Source organism: Artibeus jamaicensis, unplaced genomic scaffold (assembly GCF_021234435.1).
Source record: "Artibeus jamaicensis isolate MK-2021 breed Jamaican fruit bat unplaced genomic scaffold, CSHL_Jam_final scaffold_612, whole genome shotgun sequence".
Lineage (NCBI taxonomy): Eukaryota > Metazoa > Chordata > Mammalia > Chiroptera > Phyllostomidae > Artibeus > Artibeus jamaicensis.
The window spans coordinates 7,274,052-7,293,676 of NW_026522049.1; the positions used below are offsets into that span (position 1 = coordinate 7,274,052).

The window sequence follows — 19,625 nt, forward strand, 5'->3', positions numbered from 1 at the left end:
CTGGCATTTCCCCTGCTTGGCATTTAAGGGTCTCTTCATATGATAACTCCTCCTTCCTGCAATGGCTCTCTCCTCCTCTCCGTACACATATATGGCCTTCAGAACACAAGCCTCATGAAGCACATCCCCTATTTGGTTTGGCTACTGAATGGGTGACTATACATGAGGTCAAGTCATGTTTGGAAAGCTGATCCTGGGAGTTCATTCAAAAGAGCAACTTTCAGAGTTTGTGATACATAGGGCCCAACTCAACCTTTTCTCCTGTATATTCTGCAGCTGCAACAGTGGGGTACGATAAGCACCATGGCCTGGGAGCACTCAGAGGAAAAGCCATTTTGTTTCTGGAAACACTGCCATTTGCAGAATATTTATGGTCATTTCTGCATATCGCCCCTTCACTGTGCTCCAGCCTCCAGAGCAGCATTTCGAGTCCCTCTGTGTTATTTATGATCTCACAGCTAAATCCAGGCTTCAGGTCACCAGATAAATGGATTCACTTTAATGTTCTGTGTTTGAATTCCTGCTTTTAATTATGAGTGATTCCCCTCTCAGTGGAGATGCAAATCTTTTTTACTTCCTCCCTTTGCCTCATCACCTGGGTGCACAGAAAATCATCTGTGTCTACAGTTGAAAATGCAAATTAAATGGATGGGGGCCGGAGGAAGCACAAGGAAGCAGAGCAGAGCATAGTTTGTGAATGTTAGAGTAAACCAGAGACAAATGAGATTGTTTGTTGGAATTAATGCTTAACGAATTCCCCAAGAGGAGCACCCTTTGGAGGAGGTGGCAGCGGTATTTACTGAAAATCCTATTTAGATCCTATTTGTTTAAAAAAAAAGAAAGAAAACACAAGCATCTTGCCTATTTTAGCTTGTCTGGACTGTATTATATTTGTTACCTGATCTTCTTTCTGAAAGAAGAGAAATGGTTCTGAAAATACTGCCGGAAGGGGGAAAGCAAATTCTTTTCTTAGTATTGCAGAGGTTTTTTTTTTGCTTTGTTTTGTTTTCTCAGCAGATTAAAGGATTTCATTGTTCAGGTGCTTTTGAAATGTTCTCTCCATTCTTTCTTCAGAAGACATCCCATCCACAGGCACAGCCAATGTAAGTTTACATATTTACTCATAAATTATGCACTTGTACTGTGGTACTGATAGTGCATGTATTATTAAACAGACACAAAAATAGAAATCAAAAGGACACATCAGATCAGTCTGAATGGACTTTCAGTGTTTCCTTTGCACGCCCCATGGTGTTCTGGTCCCTCCCTGGGGCATACTCAGTTTGCACTGGGGCTGCCCTCCCCCTCTCGGGGCTGCAGGACCTCAATGAAAAGGCACCATGAAAAGGTGCCCATACTCTGCTCAGGGAGGCTGGGAGGACAATAATTTGCCAAAGGGCCCTAAATAAGCCCATCGAAGGCTTCGTTTTCCATCTTCATAGCATGATGCCCGCTGTGGGGTCATGGTCAGGAAGCAGAAACGGATGTTCTCTGTCTATTTCTGGTGCTGCTCTAAGACTTCAGTGCTTACCGCAGCTTCGTGAATCTCATCCCAAATTTCAGAATTCAAAAGGTTCTGAAAATGGAAAGTTTTTTTTTTTTTTTTTTAGCGTAGCTGCCCTGATTTGGTCACTTGTACCGGTATTGTCATTGAAACCTTGACTATGATCGGATAGAGCATTAGGTGATTGGAGTCTCATCCACCTGCAACCTGATGCCCTCCACTGCACGATAATTACCTTTCCAGGCTCCAGACGCGTAGTGAGGATCCTTCTGATCTTCATGTAGGATCCTTATCGTTTCAGCTTCTCTCTCCCCCTTTGCCTGTTCACCAGCTGGCCATTAGTTTTATCTCAGGACTATATGTATCCATATACTAAACTATCAAAACCCATGCTCAACTGGTATTTGTGTCTTTCTTGGAATGAATTCATGCCATAGGTTAAGACTAGTGATAAACTTAAGTGTTTACCATCATACCTAACTTTGGGTGGAGCATCTGATTTAAACCAGTGCTGTCTGCATAGGTTGCATGCTTTTGTTATTCAGAAACAATATTTATTTCAGGGGTTTTGAAAAACATAATTTCTTATATGTGTCAATTAACTAAAGTAGACAAATATTTAATTACTCTTGGGAAACTAATAAGTCATTATTTTATTTTCTTCCCCTCAACTGTCATTATACACTTTAATCGAGCAATATAATCTACTGTATTCTCTTTTCCCAGGGTCATTTTTCCCCATTTCTTTTTAAAAGATAGAAAATCAATTATACTTAAAGGGCATTTACTTGAAGTCACATAAGGTATTGTAGTATTACTAGGTAGCAAGAAGTAAAACTATTGTACAATTAGACTTATTGTACAATTACCATTAAATACATTATTTCACGATACCCTTTACTGTGTATAACATTTGCTAACTGAGCTTCATTTGAAAAGAATGGTTTGAAGATTGCAGTTTTCATTTATGCTTCTTGTGTGTGTGTGTGTGTATGTGTGTGTATGTGTGTGATTTTATTATGTACCATCAACACAATGCAGTTGCACAAAAATGCTGGGGTTTTTTAAGCACCTTATAATGTGAATTGTGTCTTTGGGAGATGACTCAGAAATTGCTGGTTACCATGTTGGCCTAGCATCATTTATCAAGACCATGCAAATTAAACGAATGGGGGCTGAAGGAAGCCCAAGGAAGCAGAGCAGTTGCTCTACTCTGCATTTCACTTTCTACAAAGTCACTCTTCATATAACTTTCATTGTAAAAGCAAATCTGACAATGACTGCAAGATTTATGGGAAGTGATGGGTAGCAGTTTCATTAAGTTTGCATTCGAAGTATTTATCGCTCTTCCAAGCATATTTTAAAAGCCTTATGTTATATTACTTTAGTTGCAAAATGAATTGAGCTTAATAATTCTTCTGTGAAAAAATATAGATTATTATTTTTTTCTTTGTAGTACAAAATGGACTCCTGACTTCAGTCTTTGTGACCACTGTATTTTTGGCTGAATTTTTACTTTTATACAAGTATGTAGGCAGAGTCTGGCACGTAAGCCCACAGATGAAAGTAATTCAGTTATCCATCTTCAACTTTCCTTTTTACTTTTCTTAAGGATTTTATTATGCACCACCAACAAGACAAAACTCCCCCAAGAAAGTTAAGGAAAAGAATGAACTTGAAGAGTTCTCAAGGATGAAAAGGGAAAGATGAGACTCTGAGACTAGGGAAAGCTAAACTTTCAATTTGGCCTCGAGTACTATCCAGTCTCAAAAAAGAAAGGCCTGATTCTCACTATCTTTTAGATAAAAGCAGCTGGTTAGGAAGTGTGCAGCTATTTTTGGAACTGAGTAATTTTTTTCCTGTTTCCTCATAGGATACCTTGACATTCAGATGCCTGTTAGGCAGATTTGTCATTTGTTTGTGGGTATGTGTGTCTGTCACTCAACCTGGCATCTGGGAGGATGTGCATTATCCCACTGACCTTCAGATCCCGCTGACCTTCAAATCCGCAGGCCAACCACAAGGCACTAACTCTGCTGAGGAGTCCTTGCTTCTCACGCTGTGTTTGCCAGAACACGTCTCCTCAAGAGCTGTGTGTTTGCTGTCCCTCTGAGTTTATCCAGGATCACGTATGCCCAGTTCTAAGTGCAGAAGCAGGCACAGGGTGTTCCGCAGGGTGCGGCAGAAGTACCACCAGTGCGGTTGAGTGTGGTGGGTAGGGTAATAACAGGGTGTCATAACTTATAGTTTTAATTTGACCATGCCACCTAAAATGTCTCGTGGTGTGCTTCAGCGTGCTGTTGTTATCTTACAGAGTTATATGCTTATGATTTTGTAATAAAAGATTTTGTAATAAAAAGGGGTAATATTTGTGCCAAACCCGGTATAACAGTAGTGAAAGCGTCAGAGAGACAGATAAAGGACCCCAGAACAGTGTGGCTTAAATAAGGGGACACATGGACTTGGAGAGGACAACACTGTGGGTTCACAAAGCCACAGTCCCTTTTAGTCCCCGTGCTTTTCTATATAATTTTTAAAACATTCCTGTTTCTCTGCAGTTGTATGTGTATGCATCTATTTATCTGGAGATTGCATATACCTAGTCAGGACTAATATAATACGTACAGTATAATTGGCACTAAAAATGATGTTGAAAAGGAAGGATGACTGGTGTAAAAGTAGATTGTGGAGATGGTTGTATAACTCAGAAAACTACAAATTATTCAATTACACACTTCAAATGGCTAAATTTCATGTTATGTAGATTACGCATTAATAAAGAAGGTTAAAAAAGGAAGGATGAGATGGAGATGAAATTAGCAATATATAAACATTTATTATAAATATTAAAAACCTTTTGTCCTTATTCAATTTATTCATAATCACACATTCCTTTTTTACCAAGGCAATGGGGTTAACCATGTCATCATTAATACTTTGCATTACTTGTGTTTTTTTAAAGCCCACCCTAGGAATATAATCACCACTTTAATACTTCTGCCCATTTTTCATTATTAAGGATTATCTTTGGGTCCAAAGTTTCTTTGCAAGGCTGTCTTCCCATTACACTAGAGAGCATCTGTCAACCTCTTCACTCAGGCATGCAGCTACACACACACACACACACACACACACACACACACTCACTCCACAGTGTCTCGGTGGGCACACGCCTGTTTGACCCTGTGTACGTGGCCTGAGGTTCACCCCTCTGTACTGTGCAACTTCCATTTTCCCCTCAGAGTGGCTCACAACGTCCTGTGCTTGGCTGATGAGTCGGGGCAGAGGACCACGTCTCCCTGTTGCTGGCTTTATATTTCATCGTTAGTGACTTTCACCATGGCTTGTGTATATTTTGTGACTGGTTTGTATTTTTGTTATAATTCTTTTTTATCTATCCCCCTCCTCCAACACCTATGCTCCCTGAGTTCAAGAACTTTGTTTTGTAGAGTCAGCCTTGAGAAAATTGTTCTTATTTTTAAAAAGATGCACATATTAAATCATTTTGTATACAGATGTTATTGATAGTTTTTTTTTTTTTGACCTAAGAGAAGTATAGTTGCCAGATTTTCCATTCTGAATCAGGGATTGATCAGCGGAACACTGTTATTAATATTATTGTTTAAGCTATTAGTATAAAAACTTTTTAACATCTCCAGCTATGTCATCTTCTCTTGGATCAAATGCTGTTTATAAATTGTCCATTGAAGCAGTTAGGCTGGCATGGGCTTAGTTTCAAATTCTGCCAAATTTCAAGCTCTCTTCAAATTCACTTGTAAGCATAATTGATGTTTTTGGCAGATAATAATATAGGTTTATCCCTACAGCATTGGTTGTCTTGAGTCATATCTTTTCAGAGATTGCATTACAATGGTTTGGGCTTGGTTTCCCATTCTGCTAATTTTCAAGTTCTCATGAAATTCAATTGTAAGCATAATTAATATCTTTGATAATAACAGACTTATTCCTGCAACTTTGAGTATCTTGACTCATATCTTTTGAAGGACTGCCTTATAAGGACTTCCTGAAAACTGATGTCCCAGTTTGAATTTTCAGTGATTTTTATGTAAGCACTTTCACATGAATGTAGCTTTTAGAAGGATTGACTTTATCAGGCTCCTATGCATACAATTATGCATTGCTGTAGACATTCACCTAGTATTTTATGTTAGTTTTTCCTTCAAGCCCATTTTAATATACCTTGAGTTCTGAACAACATCTCCCTCTTTTTCCACAGATCCCGTTTTATTGCCAAGTCCATGGGCAATTGTTTTCTTACCCCAAGGGCTCTCAAAGCTCAACTCTACCTGAAAAATATGATGTTATTCTCTGGCCTGGACATTTGTGTTCCAGCTCTGATATTTGACAGTGATATTGTAGTTTAGAATTCAGAACAGTGGGTTAAGGTGTCCAAAACAAATGGTTTCAATGGAGAAAATAGTCCAGCTTTAAGGAGTTTCACTCATTCAATCATCTTTCTTATAAACGTTCCTGCTTTCTGTTAGCAGGATCAAACAAGGGTCACAGAGCAGTATGGTGGAATGGGCAGGGACTGGCTCTGTGACCTCAGCTAGTGCAGACAGCGTTTCTACTGGGGGCTGTGGAAGATGTGTATGACATTTTCAATTGTCACAATGGCAAAGGACATTGCTGGCATGTATGTAGGAGGTAGGGGCTGAGGTTCATATCTGCCATCCCACAATGCATAGGCCAGTCGCAGGTAACAAAGCCTTGTCCTGTTAGGAGTGCAGGTAATTCCTCCTATTTCAGTTTGCAGCACTGTGAACATGAACAAGTTGCATTTTCCTCATCTTTAAAGTTGGAATAAAACTATTTAAAAATACACATGAGCTCATTTGGAACATTGCTGATCATGTATGTAAATCCATGCACAAGGCTTAGATGCATCCTAGGAACTAGCAAAGAATCTGGCACAGTTTTTAACCCTCCAGTGGCTTTCTAGCCCACTCAGCGTAAAACCCAGGGTTCTCACAGTGGCCTATAGGGACCTGCCTGGTCTGACCTCCTGCTGCCCTCTGATCCCACCCCCATGCAGGTTGTCTCCTGAGCCTGCTCCATCGCACTGGCCTCCTTGCTGTCCCTCAGGGTCCCTGACAGATCTGCCCTGCTCTGGATCTCTGTACTTACTCTGTCTTCTGTGTGGAAGGGGCTTCCCCTACGTACATCCGCGTGGCTCTCTCCCTCCCTCCCTCCTCTTCTCTGCTCACCTCATCTGCCGAGGCTTTCTTGGTGTGTGATAGAAAAATCATGTGGCTTCTCCACAGCCACCCCTTCCCCTCTGCGCTTGCTCTTTCCCTGATATCAGCCGACATATTCAGTGTTTTCTTTCCTTATCCTTTGTTTCTTCCAAGTGATTCTCCCATCACTTTTAGTTGAGGGAAACATGGCCCTTTTATTTTTGTATAAGACTGCTTGAAGGGGGACCATCGTGTGATGATCTGTGAGTATGTGTTTGGAAACCTGTTGCAAATCTCTAAGGGACCATCAATAAAATTATCTGTAGCACATTAGAATTACTGACTTTTCCTGTCTGCTGGGAGGAGGTGTAATCTTTCTCTGGCTGGACTATAGGTCTTTGCTGTTTCTGTTAATACGAACGTGGGCTTGGGAAATGCTTCAAAAGACTATGTTATAAAAAGGAGTACTGGCTTGGTGTTTTGGAAGTAGAAGAGTACTCAGTGGTGTGAGATGCTTATTTAAAAGATAGGGATTTATATGCAAAATTGCCTTTGTGCTTTTGACAGGTGCAGCCATTTCTCTGAAAGCTTTCGCTTTGCATCCTGAAAAGTTTGTCTTTAGTTTAGTGGCTCAAAAATAGACAGGACTTGTACCCGCTCTGTATGCACAACAGAAATTGTGTAGGGAGATATATGAGAAAGGTTTTCTTTGTTCTAAGTTAATGCGTCTTTAGTCTAACCTTTTCCCTGCCTTGAATCACCTAAAATAGCTCCTGTGATACGCAGTGTACCCAGGTGGGATAAGATTTTTACTGCACATTAACAGCTTCCCCTCATGTTTTCCCTCCGCTGGGGACGTCCTAAAGATACTTAAGACAGTCTCTTTCCGCAGGTAATTCCTGGCCAAGAAAGCCTTTAAAGGTGCCGAGAAGGTCGGGCAGGGCATTTGAGGTTTTGCAGTTGCTTTCTAATGTAGGAACTGGTTAAGAGCTCTGTGTGAGCGGCTTACTTTGGGCTCCATTAAGTGCAATTATGTGAAGAAGTGAATTACCTTCCCTTCTGGTTGGTGTGGGGTGATGGGCTTGTTTATTGCACAGTGCTTGGTTTGCAAAACTTGGGTCTGTAGTTTGCATGGCAGATAATAAATATTCTGATTAAAGGAATCAAGAAAATGTGTGTCTGTTTGGCAAGTGATGAATAGCAGCTGAGTCAAGTAATGATTGATGGCACCCTGTCATCAGAGAAGCTTGTGCCTCTAGTCTTTAGACTATGGCACTTGTCTAGCTCGAACCATGATCAGATCCTCTCAACACGCCCAACTTATGTCCCTCTTCTGCTCCAGCCCGATTGTTTGCAAGTCATCTAATCTGTTGCCCCCATTTCTCCTTCCCCCTTCCCTTCCGGACCTATTTCACTCAGGCTTTCTACCTTCTAATGCCACCAACGCAAATCACACCGAGGTTAGCAACGATCTCTCTTGTACCATGTCTGTGGGCCCAGGCCTGATGGTTACCGACCTGTTGAAGCTGGTGACACTCTTGACCACTTCCTCTATAAAACGCCCTTCCTTTGTCTTCTCTGCTTCGAGTGCTATTTGTTACAAGATGATGCCACAGTTTTCCCACCTCTACGCCCTCTGTTTTTTTAAATTTTAATTCTCCTTTGCAAGTTTATCCTGCTCGAACAGACCATTAAGTGCTAGAGCTCCTTAAAGCTCATTCCACCTTTTCAGATTTATCCTCTTCTTCATCTTCTTCTTATCCTGTTCATCTTCATGCCTCCAGTTATGACCTGCATGCCATGCTCTCCAAAGTCTTTCTCTAGACTTGACCTCACCCCACCTCACCCCGTCCTCAGCCCCATGGTCACGCACGTGCCCAGCTGCCAACCAGGCTTCTCTGCTTTAACTTCTCAAACACAAAGAGCCAGCCAGCACTGAGCTCAGAGTGTCCTTTAAAATCTGGTCGTCTGAGTTCCAGGCCCTAGAACTCTTCAAAGGGGCTGGACTTGGCCCTGGCATTTCCCTCTCTCTCATTCTCTTTGTTGAGTTCTGTCAACCTGAAGAACATAGCTCTGTTCTGTACAGTCAGTCACTTTCAACTAACCGACACATAGCTGCAGGATTCCCTGTAAACTATGCGGTAGAGAAAACCTCCAGCTGCAGAGGAATGAAGACAGAGGAAATTGTTTTCCTGACTTACTCCTTAGGAATCAAGCCAGAAATCAAACCCAAAGATAAGAACATCCCATATGTTTTAAAAATCAAACACTCTACTTCCCCAAACTCCTCTATGTCCAGAAGAACTCAAAATGGAATGTAGGACATATTTTTTTATGAATGGTGATGAAAACAGGACATCACATTTACACTCAGGGAGACCTTGTGAATCTGTGTCTCTGAAAATGCCAATACCCATCTTAATAGCGTATGTTGTTGTGATTTTCCAACCTTTTTCTTCTTCCGTGTTTCTTATTCAGGGAGTGGTTGTGGTCCTGGTTCAATCAGAAACTTTTGGGCTGGCACTTCAAAGGGTTGTTCTTTTCCATTTGGCCCATTGGTGGCAGCTAGCTGGGGAGAGTGTCTGGTTTAAAACCATAATAATTGAAACTTGCATTAGGCTCCTTGGCTTGGGGCCACTTCCTGTAAAGACCTTGTCCTGCCCTTGGTGGTTTGAAGAAGAAGAAGGCTCATTTTCCTTCAATAAATAAAAGCTGGGGAGCAGAGGTTTCTTCATTTTTAAGGAGATTCTGTTTCTAGTGCTGGTGGGTATGGAGAATAGAGAACCCTTGGACACTGTTGGTGGGAATATACATTGGTATAGTGATTATGGAAAACTGTGAGGAGTTTCCTTAAAATATTAAAAAGCAGATTCACTATATAACCCAGCTATCATGCACCCCAAGGAAATGAAATCAGTACCTCAAAGTGCTCTCTGCACTCCTTGGCTCATTGCAGACTTATTTGCAATAGCCAAGATGTAGGAGCCACCTAAGTGCCCACTGAGGGATGAACAGATGGAGAAGATGTGGTCCAGACACAGGGTGGGCCAAAGTAGGTGTCCAGGTGCTCATATGGAAGACAATAGATTAATAAATAAATAATAATAATGCAAGAATAAACTTTGCACTTTGCATGCTCACAACCAGACCCATACTTTTGTCCACCCTCATATAGACCGTGGAATATTATTTAGCAATCAAAAGAAGATGCTTCCCTTTGCAACAGCGTGGCTCAACCCAGAGGACGTGATACTGAGGGAAGTAAACCGGAGATACGAAAGCGCTCTTTTTATGAAGCCTGGTTTTCATGTGTCAGCCAAGAACTTCATTAATTGCTGGAACTTTTCTATAACTACTTTAATTTTTATAAGCATCTTTAAAAATTCTGTTCTTTAAGTAGGCTTTTCCTGATATTCGTAGGCACTGCTGATCGAATGTTTTCATCTTGATCACTTGTGGGAAAAGTGTACAATTTCTGAGTCATGTTTTCCACTTCGATGGGCCTGACCACACACAGCAGTTTCACATTCTTTCTCCTTGTGTTCTGTTTTCTAGGAGTTGCGGGAGTCTCCAGGGGAGGCGGTGTCTTTTGTAGAGCGACTTCTGGAGTCTTCATGCAGCCATGGATCTGGATAAACCGTCCGTCTGGGGCTCCTTCAAACAGCGGACCAGGCCTCTGTTGCTCAACCTGAGCAAGAAGAAGGGGAAAAAGACCTCCAACAAGCCCCTCGGCTTAAGGGAAAGGCATCACCTGGACCGCCGCCTCAGCCTGTCCGTCCCTGACCTCCTGGAGGCCAAGGCCTTGGCCCCGGAGGGTCGGCCTTACTCCGGGGCCCAGTCATCCTACACCTCCGTGCCCAGCAGCTTGTCCACTGCTGGGGTCTTTCCTAAGAGTAGCAGTAGCTCCTTGAAACAGTCTGAAGAAGACTGGGACTGGAGCCAGGAAGAAGCGGGCCATGTCCGTGGGGCGGAGACAGACCCCGAGGACACCTTCGCCTCTCCCGCCGAGGACCGGAGGGCTTCCAGCAACGGCATCTTCGACCTGCTCCAGAAGACTCCGCTGGCAGAGGACGCTCTGGAGGAGTCGGAGGTGAGGCCAAGCCTGGGCACGGCCCTGTGGCCTGTTCTCTTCTTTTTTAATTGCTTTGAGTGCCCTTGGAAGATGAAATTAGGAGTTATTTTCGTGGTTAGCTTGGATGGAGAGGATGTCATTTTCAAGAATTTAAACAAAGGGAGTATCGATTGCTCCGAGTGTTCCCATCAGTTTTGGGTTGACCTCTATGTATTTTAAAACTATTACAATGAACCTTTCCAGGATACTTTAAGGCATTAAAAGCCCTATTGGATAAGTTTTCCTTTTTTTCTCTTCTGGCAAAGAAAGTAAGAGCTTAACTTTTCCTCTAAATTTGCTTAAGTATGTGTCTGCCTCTCTGTAGCTATTTCTATTTGACCAGCCTTACCATAGGCTAAACATGCTTTTAGTACCAGCCCTAAGACATGTATGAGTATATTGACTTCCAAAGAATTTGAACTTCCTTCTACTTCATACATGCACACACGCCTGCATACTCATTCATGTGCCTGTGTGTACTTATCTGTGGCCAACTTCACTTGCATTTTCTAAAAAAAGAAAACTAAAGGAAACAAATTCTTATCAATTCGGTGATTTTACAAAGCTTGCGCATGTATTTCAATGAGCCAAAAGAGCCAAATATAACTATAAGGCAAATCTTATATCTCTCAGAGGAGTTTAGTTTACATTCAGTCACCAGAGTATTAAGCCATGATTCGATGATCTATTTAATCAAATTTTTAAAGCATTCCTCCATTAATGGCATTGAAATAGGTTGGAATGTTGAGGAAAGGGATTGGTTTTCCTACATTATATCCCAAGTTAGTGGCATAGAATGCTGGTTATGCAGCTGGGATTATTAGTTTTGCTTTTGAAACCAAAGCCTATTACTAATGTCATATATTTCAGCTTAATTGGGGACAGGCGTTGTGACTCCCCAGAGGATGCATGCCATGCACAGATTCTGTTGGAAGCTTTACTGTGTTAAGACACCACCACCCAGGAAATGACCTTACTTACCTATTTTTCATTGCCATTAACATTTATGAAATCCCTTCTGTAGCAATTTTATGATGTTCCTGTGTTTATAAATTGGAACTATGTGTTTCCACCAATCCAAATATAAATTCAGTGAATTATTAAACTAGTTCAGTATGAAGGAGGTAACATGTTGAAGAACTGACCTATGTTAATCTCCACTTCTTTTTACTTATTAGCTAATGAGGACACATTAATGGGCTTCTTGGCTTTGAGATACTAACAATCTCAAATTGGAAGACAGAGTTGGTGATCGAAAAAAGTTGAGCATCAGAAGAAGGCGTGTATTTTTCTGTGTCCACTGTACCCTTTTAAAAGTCGGGATAATTACAGTGATCACATAGGCTTCTTACTGTCAATACCTAATAATCCTGATTGGAAGGAGTATTAGCCCCTGATCATCCACGTCATCACACCACGGGGTGCATCCTCCCCTAATGTTTTATCTGGCAGCTGGCATTTTAAACAACTACCTCTGGTGCCTGCTTATGTGGGTGAGTTGAATGGGTTAGAAAGGAATCCTATTGGGATATTTCTAGAAGCTGCTTGGCAACCACAGAGCTTCAGTTTAGGGACCACAGAGAAGCAAAATGACCAACCACAGAGAAGAGACAACCTGCTGCTCCCCAAATTAAACTAGTACGTCAGGTGCTCCCTACATCAATTACGGTATGTGTTCCTCTGTTTTCTCTCAGAAAGTCATCACTGACCATCACGGTGTAATCGGGACACATGTGTTAGCCGTATTCCAGGTTCCTGTGAGGATTTGGCCTCATTTTCCTTCTTCCCTCCCTCTTGCCTATCTGTTGAGCACCTCCTGTGCACTGATCCTGTTCTAGGCCTCAGAAACACAGCAGTCTCCAAAGCAGACAGAAATCCACTTCCTCATAAAGATCCTATTTTACACAGTGGCTACAGATATATTCAGAAAGTGATGAATTTGGTGGAGAAAAAAATATGCAGAAGAGGAGCTTGGGAGTGCTGGGTGGAGGTGTTCTGTTTTTAACAGAACGGTCAGGGAAGACCTTTTCCGAGGTGACAACATTTACAAAGAACTACAGGGGAGCAGAAGCAAGTTGCATGCCTCTGTGGAGAGAAAGCATTTCTGAAGGGAACGCAGCCAGCTGCCATGAAGGCTGCAGGGAGGCAGGATGTGTCTGGCGTGTATCAGGAAGAGGGAGGAGAGGAGGGGCTGAGGGGAATGGTAGATGCCAGTTACTTCTGAGGCCACATCCCATCGTCTTTCCCATCCTGCCAGGTGACGCTGCTGGACTCTGCCAGCTACCTGGGATACAGAATGAGCAGGATGCAAAGCCTGTGGGCTTAGTGCTCTGTCGCTCACAGGCAGGGCAGCAGGGGTGAACAGCACTCGGGGGCGGAGGCAGCGTGTGCAGGCTGAGGACCCGTGTGTGGGAAGGGCTTCTCCAGCCAGGTCCCTCTCTTGGTCCCGGTAACAGCGTTGGTGCGGAAGGGGTGCTAGGAATTCAGGGAAGGACTTGGGTCACTGACCCCCTTCAATGAGTTATTTTTTCTCTCCTCTTCCCAAACATGTTCACTATCTTAACCACAAAACAATAGTGAGAATATGAATAGTAATAGACTAGCAACACCGGTCTAATGGCACTTACTGGGAGCTAGTGTGAAAGGAACTCTGATAAGGGCAACATAAATATTATCTCATTTGAGCACATCTGTTCGGTTCCCTCCATATACAGCCTAGTACTGTGTCTGGCCCAGTACTAGGGGGGTGCTCGGTAGATCTCCTCTGAGTGAATTAATTTTTCTTCTAACACTTATAAGGTAAGTATCTCATTTGCCCCTTTTATAGACATCCCCTGTCATGAAGTTTAAGTATATTTTCAAGGACACAAAGCTAGGAAGTAGCAGAAGTGGGATTTGAACCCAGGTCTTTTTTTTTTTTAAGTTTTCTTAAAAAGAGATTTTATTTATTTGTTTTTAGAGAGAAAGGAAGGGAGTGAGAAAGAGAGGGAGAGAAACACCAACATGTGGTTGCCTCTCATGTGCCCCCTACTGGGGACCTGGTCCACAACCCAGGCTGGTGCCCTGCCTGGGAATCAAACCAGCAACCCTTGGGTTTGCAAGCCAGTGCTCAATCCACTGAGCCACAGCAGCCAGGGTGAACCCAGTGCTTTCTGACTCCAGAGCTTTGCCTGCCACTGTGCAGCGCTGCCTGTCAATATGTCAGGTGAGGTGTCCCGTTGCTGGATCCCCCTGGTTCTGGGCACAGCTGTGGCACAGGAAAGAGTAGATGCCCAGGTGCTCAGGTGAAGGGCCCTCTTGCTTCCCTTTCACAATGATCTAACCTCTTAGCTCTGGCTTCTTTATCTGCAAATTGTTAACCCTAATGACAGTGTATGGGCCCCTTATAAGAAGATAATAGAAGCGTGTATTTGTAACTTACCGAGTTGTAAACAAATGTTAAGGGAGCCATTATTTTTTTAAAGTCCCTACTGCTAATAAGCATGAAAAAAGAAGTGCACAGAAGTTCACAGATAAATATTACCAAATACGGAAAGAAAGGTTTAGTATACCAGGTGCTGCCAAACTTTCCGCGAAAAGGCCAGATAACTTACATCTCCAGCTTTGTAGGCTATAAGGACTCTCAGTTGCAACTAATGAACTTGGTGTTGTAGTGGGAAATCAGTCACAGAAAATATATATACAATAGGTGTGGCTGTGTTTTATCTATAAAAGCAAGTGTTGGGCTGTAATTTGCTGACCATTGTGTTTGAGTAGGGTGTGTGTACACGGACATGCACACACATGTACACATGCATGACTTGGGTTTTGTATATCAGGTAGTATTCTAGGGAAATCACCTTTAGAGAACAATCTTGGGCATAGGGGGCAACTAAATGTATAATATAATTAATACCCTCCAAAAGAGACACATAAAAATTGAGTATGAGCAGACTCAGCCATCTGGTAGACCTGACTTTTTCTGAGCAGACATTCCTGTTTTGACCCCTAATTGCCACATGGGTGATTTTGATTCTATCGCTGTACCCAAGCAGTGCTGGATGGTCTGTCTAGGCATCTGATTCTCCTTATTCATCTTGTTACTTCCCTTGCCCTGTAGGGGTTTGCATTTGTGACACAAAGGATTCCTATTCTCAACCACCTAGATGTGACTCAGTAATTAAGTAACTAGGTATCATAGGTGTGCTTCACTGTACTCACACACTTCAGTGGAGTGTTTTTCAAAGATTTTGTAAGTGACTGCCTCCACCAAATATTTTACTCTGATTCAGCTCTCCTGGATGTGGGTTTTGTCTCCTTCTACTGAAGTGTGAACAGCCGGCGATGAGTGAGATTGTTTATCATCTGGCTTCCTGTGCGTGCCGGACAGCAAGATCCTTGAGCCACAGGGGCAGTTGTATTTGTGCAAGATCACATTTAGCCTGCACGGAAGGAAAATGCTGTTTACACACCTCTGTGTCTTCCTCCTAAGGTCCTTGGTGACAAGAGAAAAATTTGTTTTGTTTTGTTTTGAAAAATAATCCATTCTAATACCTCTCCATATCCTGATGAATTTTAATAAATTTGCATTCTCGCAGATAGGATATTCTCATCAAAAGAGAATGCAAAGTGTGGATTATCTTCCCATAAGGGTCAGTTTAGCAAGGTAGAGTGAAAATACCAATGCAAACTCACTATCATTAAACACACCCCCGACTTACCTGGGAAGCAGTGATGAGCATTCTGAGAGATGAGTCACTACATACTCATTTTCACACTGAGATGTTAATGCTACATATCTAAATAGTCTGCCATAGTAAGACTTTTTAGCATTGATGATATTCAAAATTATTTTTCCTCACCTGATCATGTCCTTGCAAACAATTTGTTTGAAGTTATTAAAACCAATGCTTCATGGATAAACATACTGCAATATACTCATATGATAGAATACTACTCAGCAGTAAAAAGGAATGGGCTATTTTGAAAATAAGATTTTGTTTATTTACTTTTAGAGACGGGACGGGAGGGAGAGAAACATCGATGTGGGAGGGAAACATAGATCCTTAACTGGGAACTTGGTCTGCAACCCAGACATGTGCCCTGACCAGGAATCAAACTGGAGACCTTTCAGTTCACGGGCTGGCACTCAACCCACTGAGCAACACCAGCCAGGGCTAAGAGGAATGGACTCTTTAGACAGAAGACGCCTTGGATGGATTTCAAGGGCACTGTGCTGAGGGAAAGGTTCCAGCATCAAAAATTTGTACACTGTATGAGTCCATTTAGATGATGTTCTGGAAAAGATGAGACTGTTCTGTTGGTAACAGATGACTGGGCGCCATGGGTTGGGGCGGATGACTGACCATAGTGGGAGAGCAAAAGGGGTTTTTGAGGGTTGACAGAACTGCCCTGGACCATGTTTGTGGTGTTGGTTACACATAAGCAAATGTGTTAAATGTCACAGCACTATATATGCATAAAAAACAATTTTACTGTGCTTTATTTAAAAAAAAAAAGAAAGACTCAGAGTGCTTGATTAGGCTTCTTTCCAATGGGACATCACAAGGAAAACTTCTAAAGATAGTGGGATACCGAGAATTCCTGATGAGAAAAATATTTATCCTTTTTTTTTTTAAACAAAAACTCACTGATGTGGTTACACCATTTACATGGAAGATGCAAACAATGCACATTTTACTCAGTGAGTGATCCCCGAGGCTCTACACCGGGTGTAGGGGGAGAGTCAGTTACGTGTCTCCCAGCAGCAGGAACCCGGGCCTCCTGGGCCCAGGTGGCATTTTTGTTCTTCTTCATGGTGACTGCTTCCCTTCCTCACTGTATATATATATGGCGTGTGACAGTTATGGTGGCTGTGGGAACCATAACTTTAAGTTCTGTAACTTTTCTGTGAGTGAAACCAGCCGAAAGCCGAAATGTTGAATTCATGTCACGCTTCACATTTAGTTTCCGTGTTGTTGTAAGTGGAAGACTTATTGCACGTTTGAGTAAAAGCTCTGCACTCATTTTTGATAGCACAGAAGTGCCGGTGGTTACATGGACTAATTGTGCCACTTGATTAAGGTCATCAAGTGCAACGAGGCCAGCTTGGGAGAATGTAGATGGGAGCCAGTCTCAGGGGTAACACCGTTGGACCACAGATGATTCCAAGCCACCGTGATCCTCGGCTAATAGCCATTCACTCAAACCAGGGATTCTGATCCCAGCACCAATAGTCTTGTGACATTGCCTTCCAATGGCAGTGCCTTCCAAGTCAAACATCGATTCATTTCACAAAACTGGAGACACTACTGGGGCTGTGCAGGCTTTGGAAGCTCAGACAAGCAGAGGTTTTTGTCAGCCCTGTAGGTGGAGGCCTGGTTGGGCTTTTCTGGTTTTGAAAATCAGGCAGGAGAGGAATTCCTAAGCATCTGGAAATAATAATAACCTGTGGTGTCAAAGGCATGAGAACCCTTTGACATTGGAGGAGTCGGGTAAGGTTCTGATGGTCATCACTAAGTGGTCTTCAGTTCTGCCCAACCACGTAGGTGGCTTTTTACAGGTAAAGCAGATGGGAGATACTAAGAACCGGGATCAGGGTGTGTTTCGCAAAGACCTCCACTGCCTCCTTTCTTGTCTGCTAACAGGTCTAGCCCCACATCGAGAGTGAGGGCTCTTCTCCTGGTGGACCAGTGTGGTTCCTTCAGGATGCTCCAGTGAGCAAAGAGCTGGGGCTCTGAGAGAAGGGTCAAAGGGTCTGAACTCCCCTGTGACCCTGTATGAGTTCATCTGAATGAAACGAGATGTATTCATGGTCAAGGGGCATTAGACCTGGGAGAAACAGGCAGGTGTGAAGAACTTTCAGTGCCTCTCTTCTTCCCGGTGAGGGCTTGGCGGGCCCCATGTGGTCTGGGCTCTTTTCTGTCTGGTTGCAGCATTTCTTGCTCTCACTGCATGCAGTGAGGTAGACCAGCAAGCCCTGTTTGTCTGCAGCTGTCCACCCTCCCTCTGGGGGGCTGAGGAATGGCCCTCCTGCTTGGAAACACAGGTTCTCTCATGGCCTGAAGCTCCACCTGAGATCCAGGCAGGATCTCCAAATTGTGCAAGGACCTCCCTGATGGTCACTGTGAGTGGGAAGGACTGAAGCCCGCAGTGCCTCTGGTCCTCGCTCCAGGCCCCAATGGTTCCTGATCATCAGCAATGTCTGCTGGCGTGCTTCAGGTCTCTAAATTTGCCCATTCCTTTGGAGCTACCCAGCCTTCTTTGGAGAAAGAAATCAGCCCTGGCTAATGAGAGTGGCAAACCAGAACATCATCCAAATGTGGTGAGGCCATTTATTCATTTCCATTCCACACTCTACCCTTCTCTGCAGGCAGCCCCCCTTATTTCCTATTCAGAACCCCCCCAAACTCCCAGAGTGCCTCTGGACCCTGGGTTTGTGCAGTTCAACGTGAACCAGTGGCGATGTCTACTGGATCCCACACTAACTGCCGAATCACGCACATTGCATTGCCCTGCAGAATCATTTCCTGAGCATCTGAGGAATATTTAAATTAGGAGACATGGACACCTCCCATCCTGAGGTCATTTGTTCAGAATATGTATTTCCTACTCTTTGGGTGGTGTGTGGTTTGAGAAAGAACTTTCAGATCCCACTTTGAAATGTTTCCTCTGTCGTGAACAAGCTTGGTTCTCTGGGTCCTGAGCTGCCGTCTCCTCTCGATGGCTGGAGGCCAGGCGGGCCCACCCTGGGAGGGACCTAGCAGGATGGCCCTGTTGCTCCCGCTAAGTCTTGGGTGAACTGGGGGTGTGAGAGTAGCCCAGCAGGAAATCAGAATCAGCCTTGTCTCTGCTCTGATCAATGACTAAGTTGGCAGAGGCCAGATAGAGGCCACTCTGAGTCAGTCTTTAATTGCCAAGACTTGCCACACATGCGGGAAGATGGCCGAGCACCAGAAATTGAGTATGAAAATGACGGCTTCCCACAGGGGACAGACCTGATGCAGGATTTTCTTATCAGTTGATACATTTTTTTGCTTTTTAAAAAAAAAAAGCCGGGTTATTTTATTTTTGTTCTTTCTGTTACAGAAGCTGTGTGGAAGTGGAGATCTTAATGCTTCTATGACATCCCAACACTTTGAAGAACAATCTGTGAGTGACATCTCTTTAAGGCAAATAAATGCTCAAGTCAATATTATAAATATTCCTCGCTACCCATTCGGACCTGCAGTTCTTTGCCTCGTTTATTTCTCAAGAATGCTCAGCTGTAGCCACTTACGAAGACAGGCCTTGCAAATATTAGCTGGAAAAGATAAATTCAGTCCCTATCGATTTGTGAGCCTGGAATAGATTCTTCTAAAAATACAGAGAAGCTATAAAATTGAGTGATTTAGTACAGGAGACAAAGCCATTTTGAAGTGCTTTGAGACTCGGATGGGGAAACTTTCAGAAGAAGGCTGTCAAGGATGACCTAGCCACAGGATCAATGAACTTGAATGTCAAATAGATGAACAATGAATGATTTCATCGGTCCTTTCTCTTTGGGATGACAAACATTTGAACTGAAAGCCTGGTTCAAAACTTTAATTGCATTCATTTAATAAATATTCTAAAGTAGGCCTGAATTGGAAATGATGGCGTATAGGAGTTGATGCGTATCTGGAGGGAGAAGTGAGCTGTTTTGAGGGCAGTGAGGCTGTGAGGGCACATGTAAGATGCACCCAAGTGGGGGCCAAGGAAGGAAAGTATATAAAAGACGGGGAGGGCATTGGATAGAGACAGAGTGCGTCCCGTGCGGGACACAGACAAGGGCCAGGTGCTGGGTGGACGTTCA

General features: G+C 43.1%; 1 protein-coding gene across 3 annotated transcripts in view; it reads left to right on the top strand.

Annotated features, from left to right (window-relative positions):
• The window catches only part of MCTP2 (multiple C2 and transmembrane domain containing 2), a 137,584-nt gene that overhangs the window by 14,717 nt on the left and 103,242 nt on the right, over positions 1 to 19,625 (top strand). For all 3 annotated transcript variants that reach the window (XM_053658865.1, XM_053658867.1, XM_037145086.2), the window contains 2 exons: positions 10,258 to 10,792; positions 18,881 to 18,943. In XM_053658865.1, coding sequence (XP_053514840.1) covers positions 10,325 to 10,792; positions 18,881 to 18,943 — 531 coding nt within the window. In that variant the 5' untranslated portion in view covers positions 10,258 to 10,324. The remainder of the gene's footprint in view (positions 1 to 10,257; positions 10,793 to 18,880; positions 18,944 to 19,625) is intronic.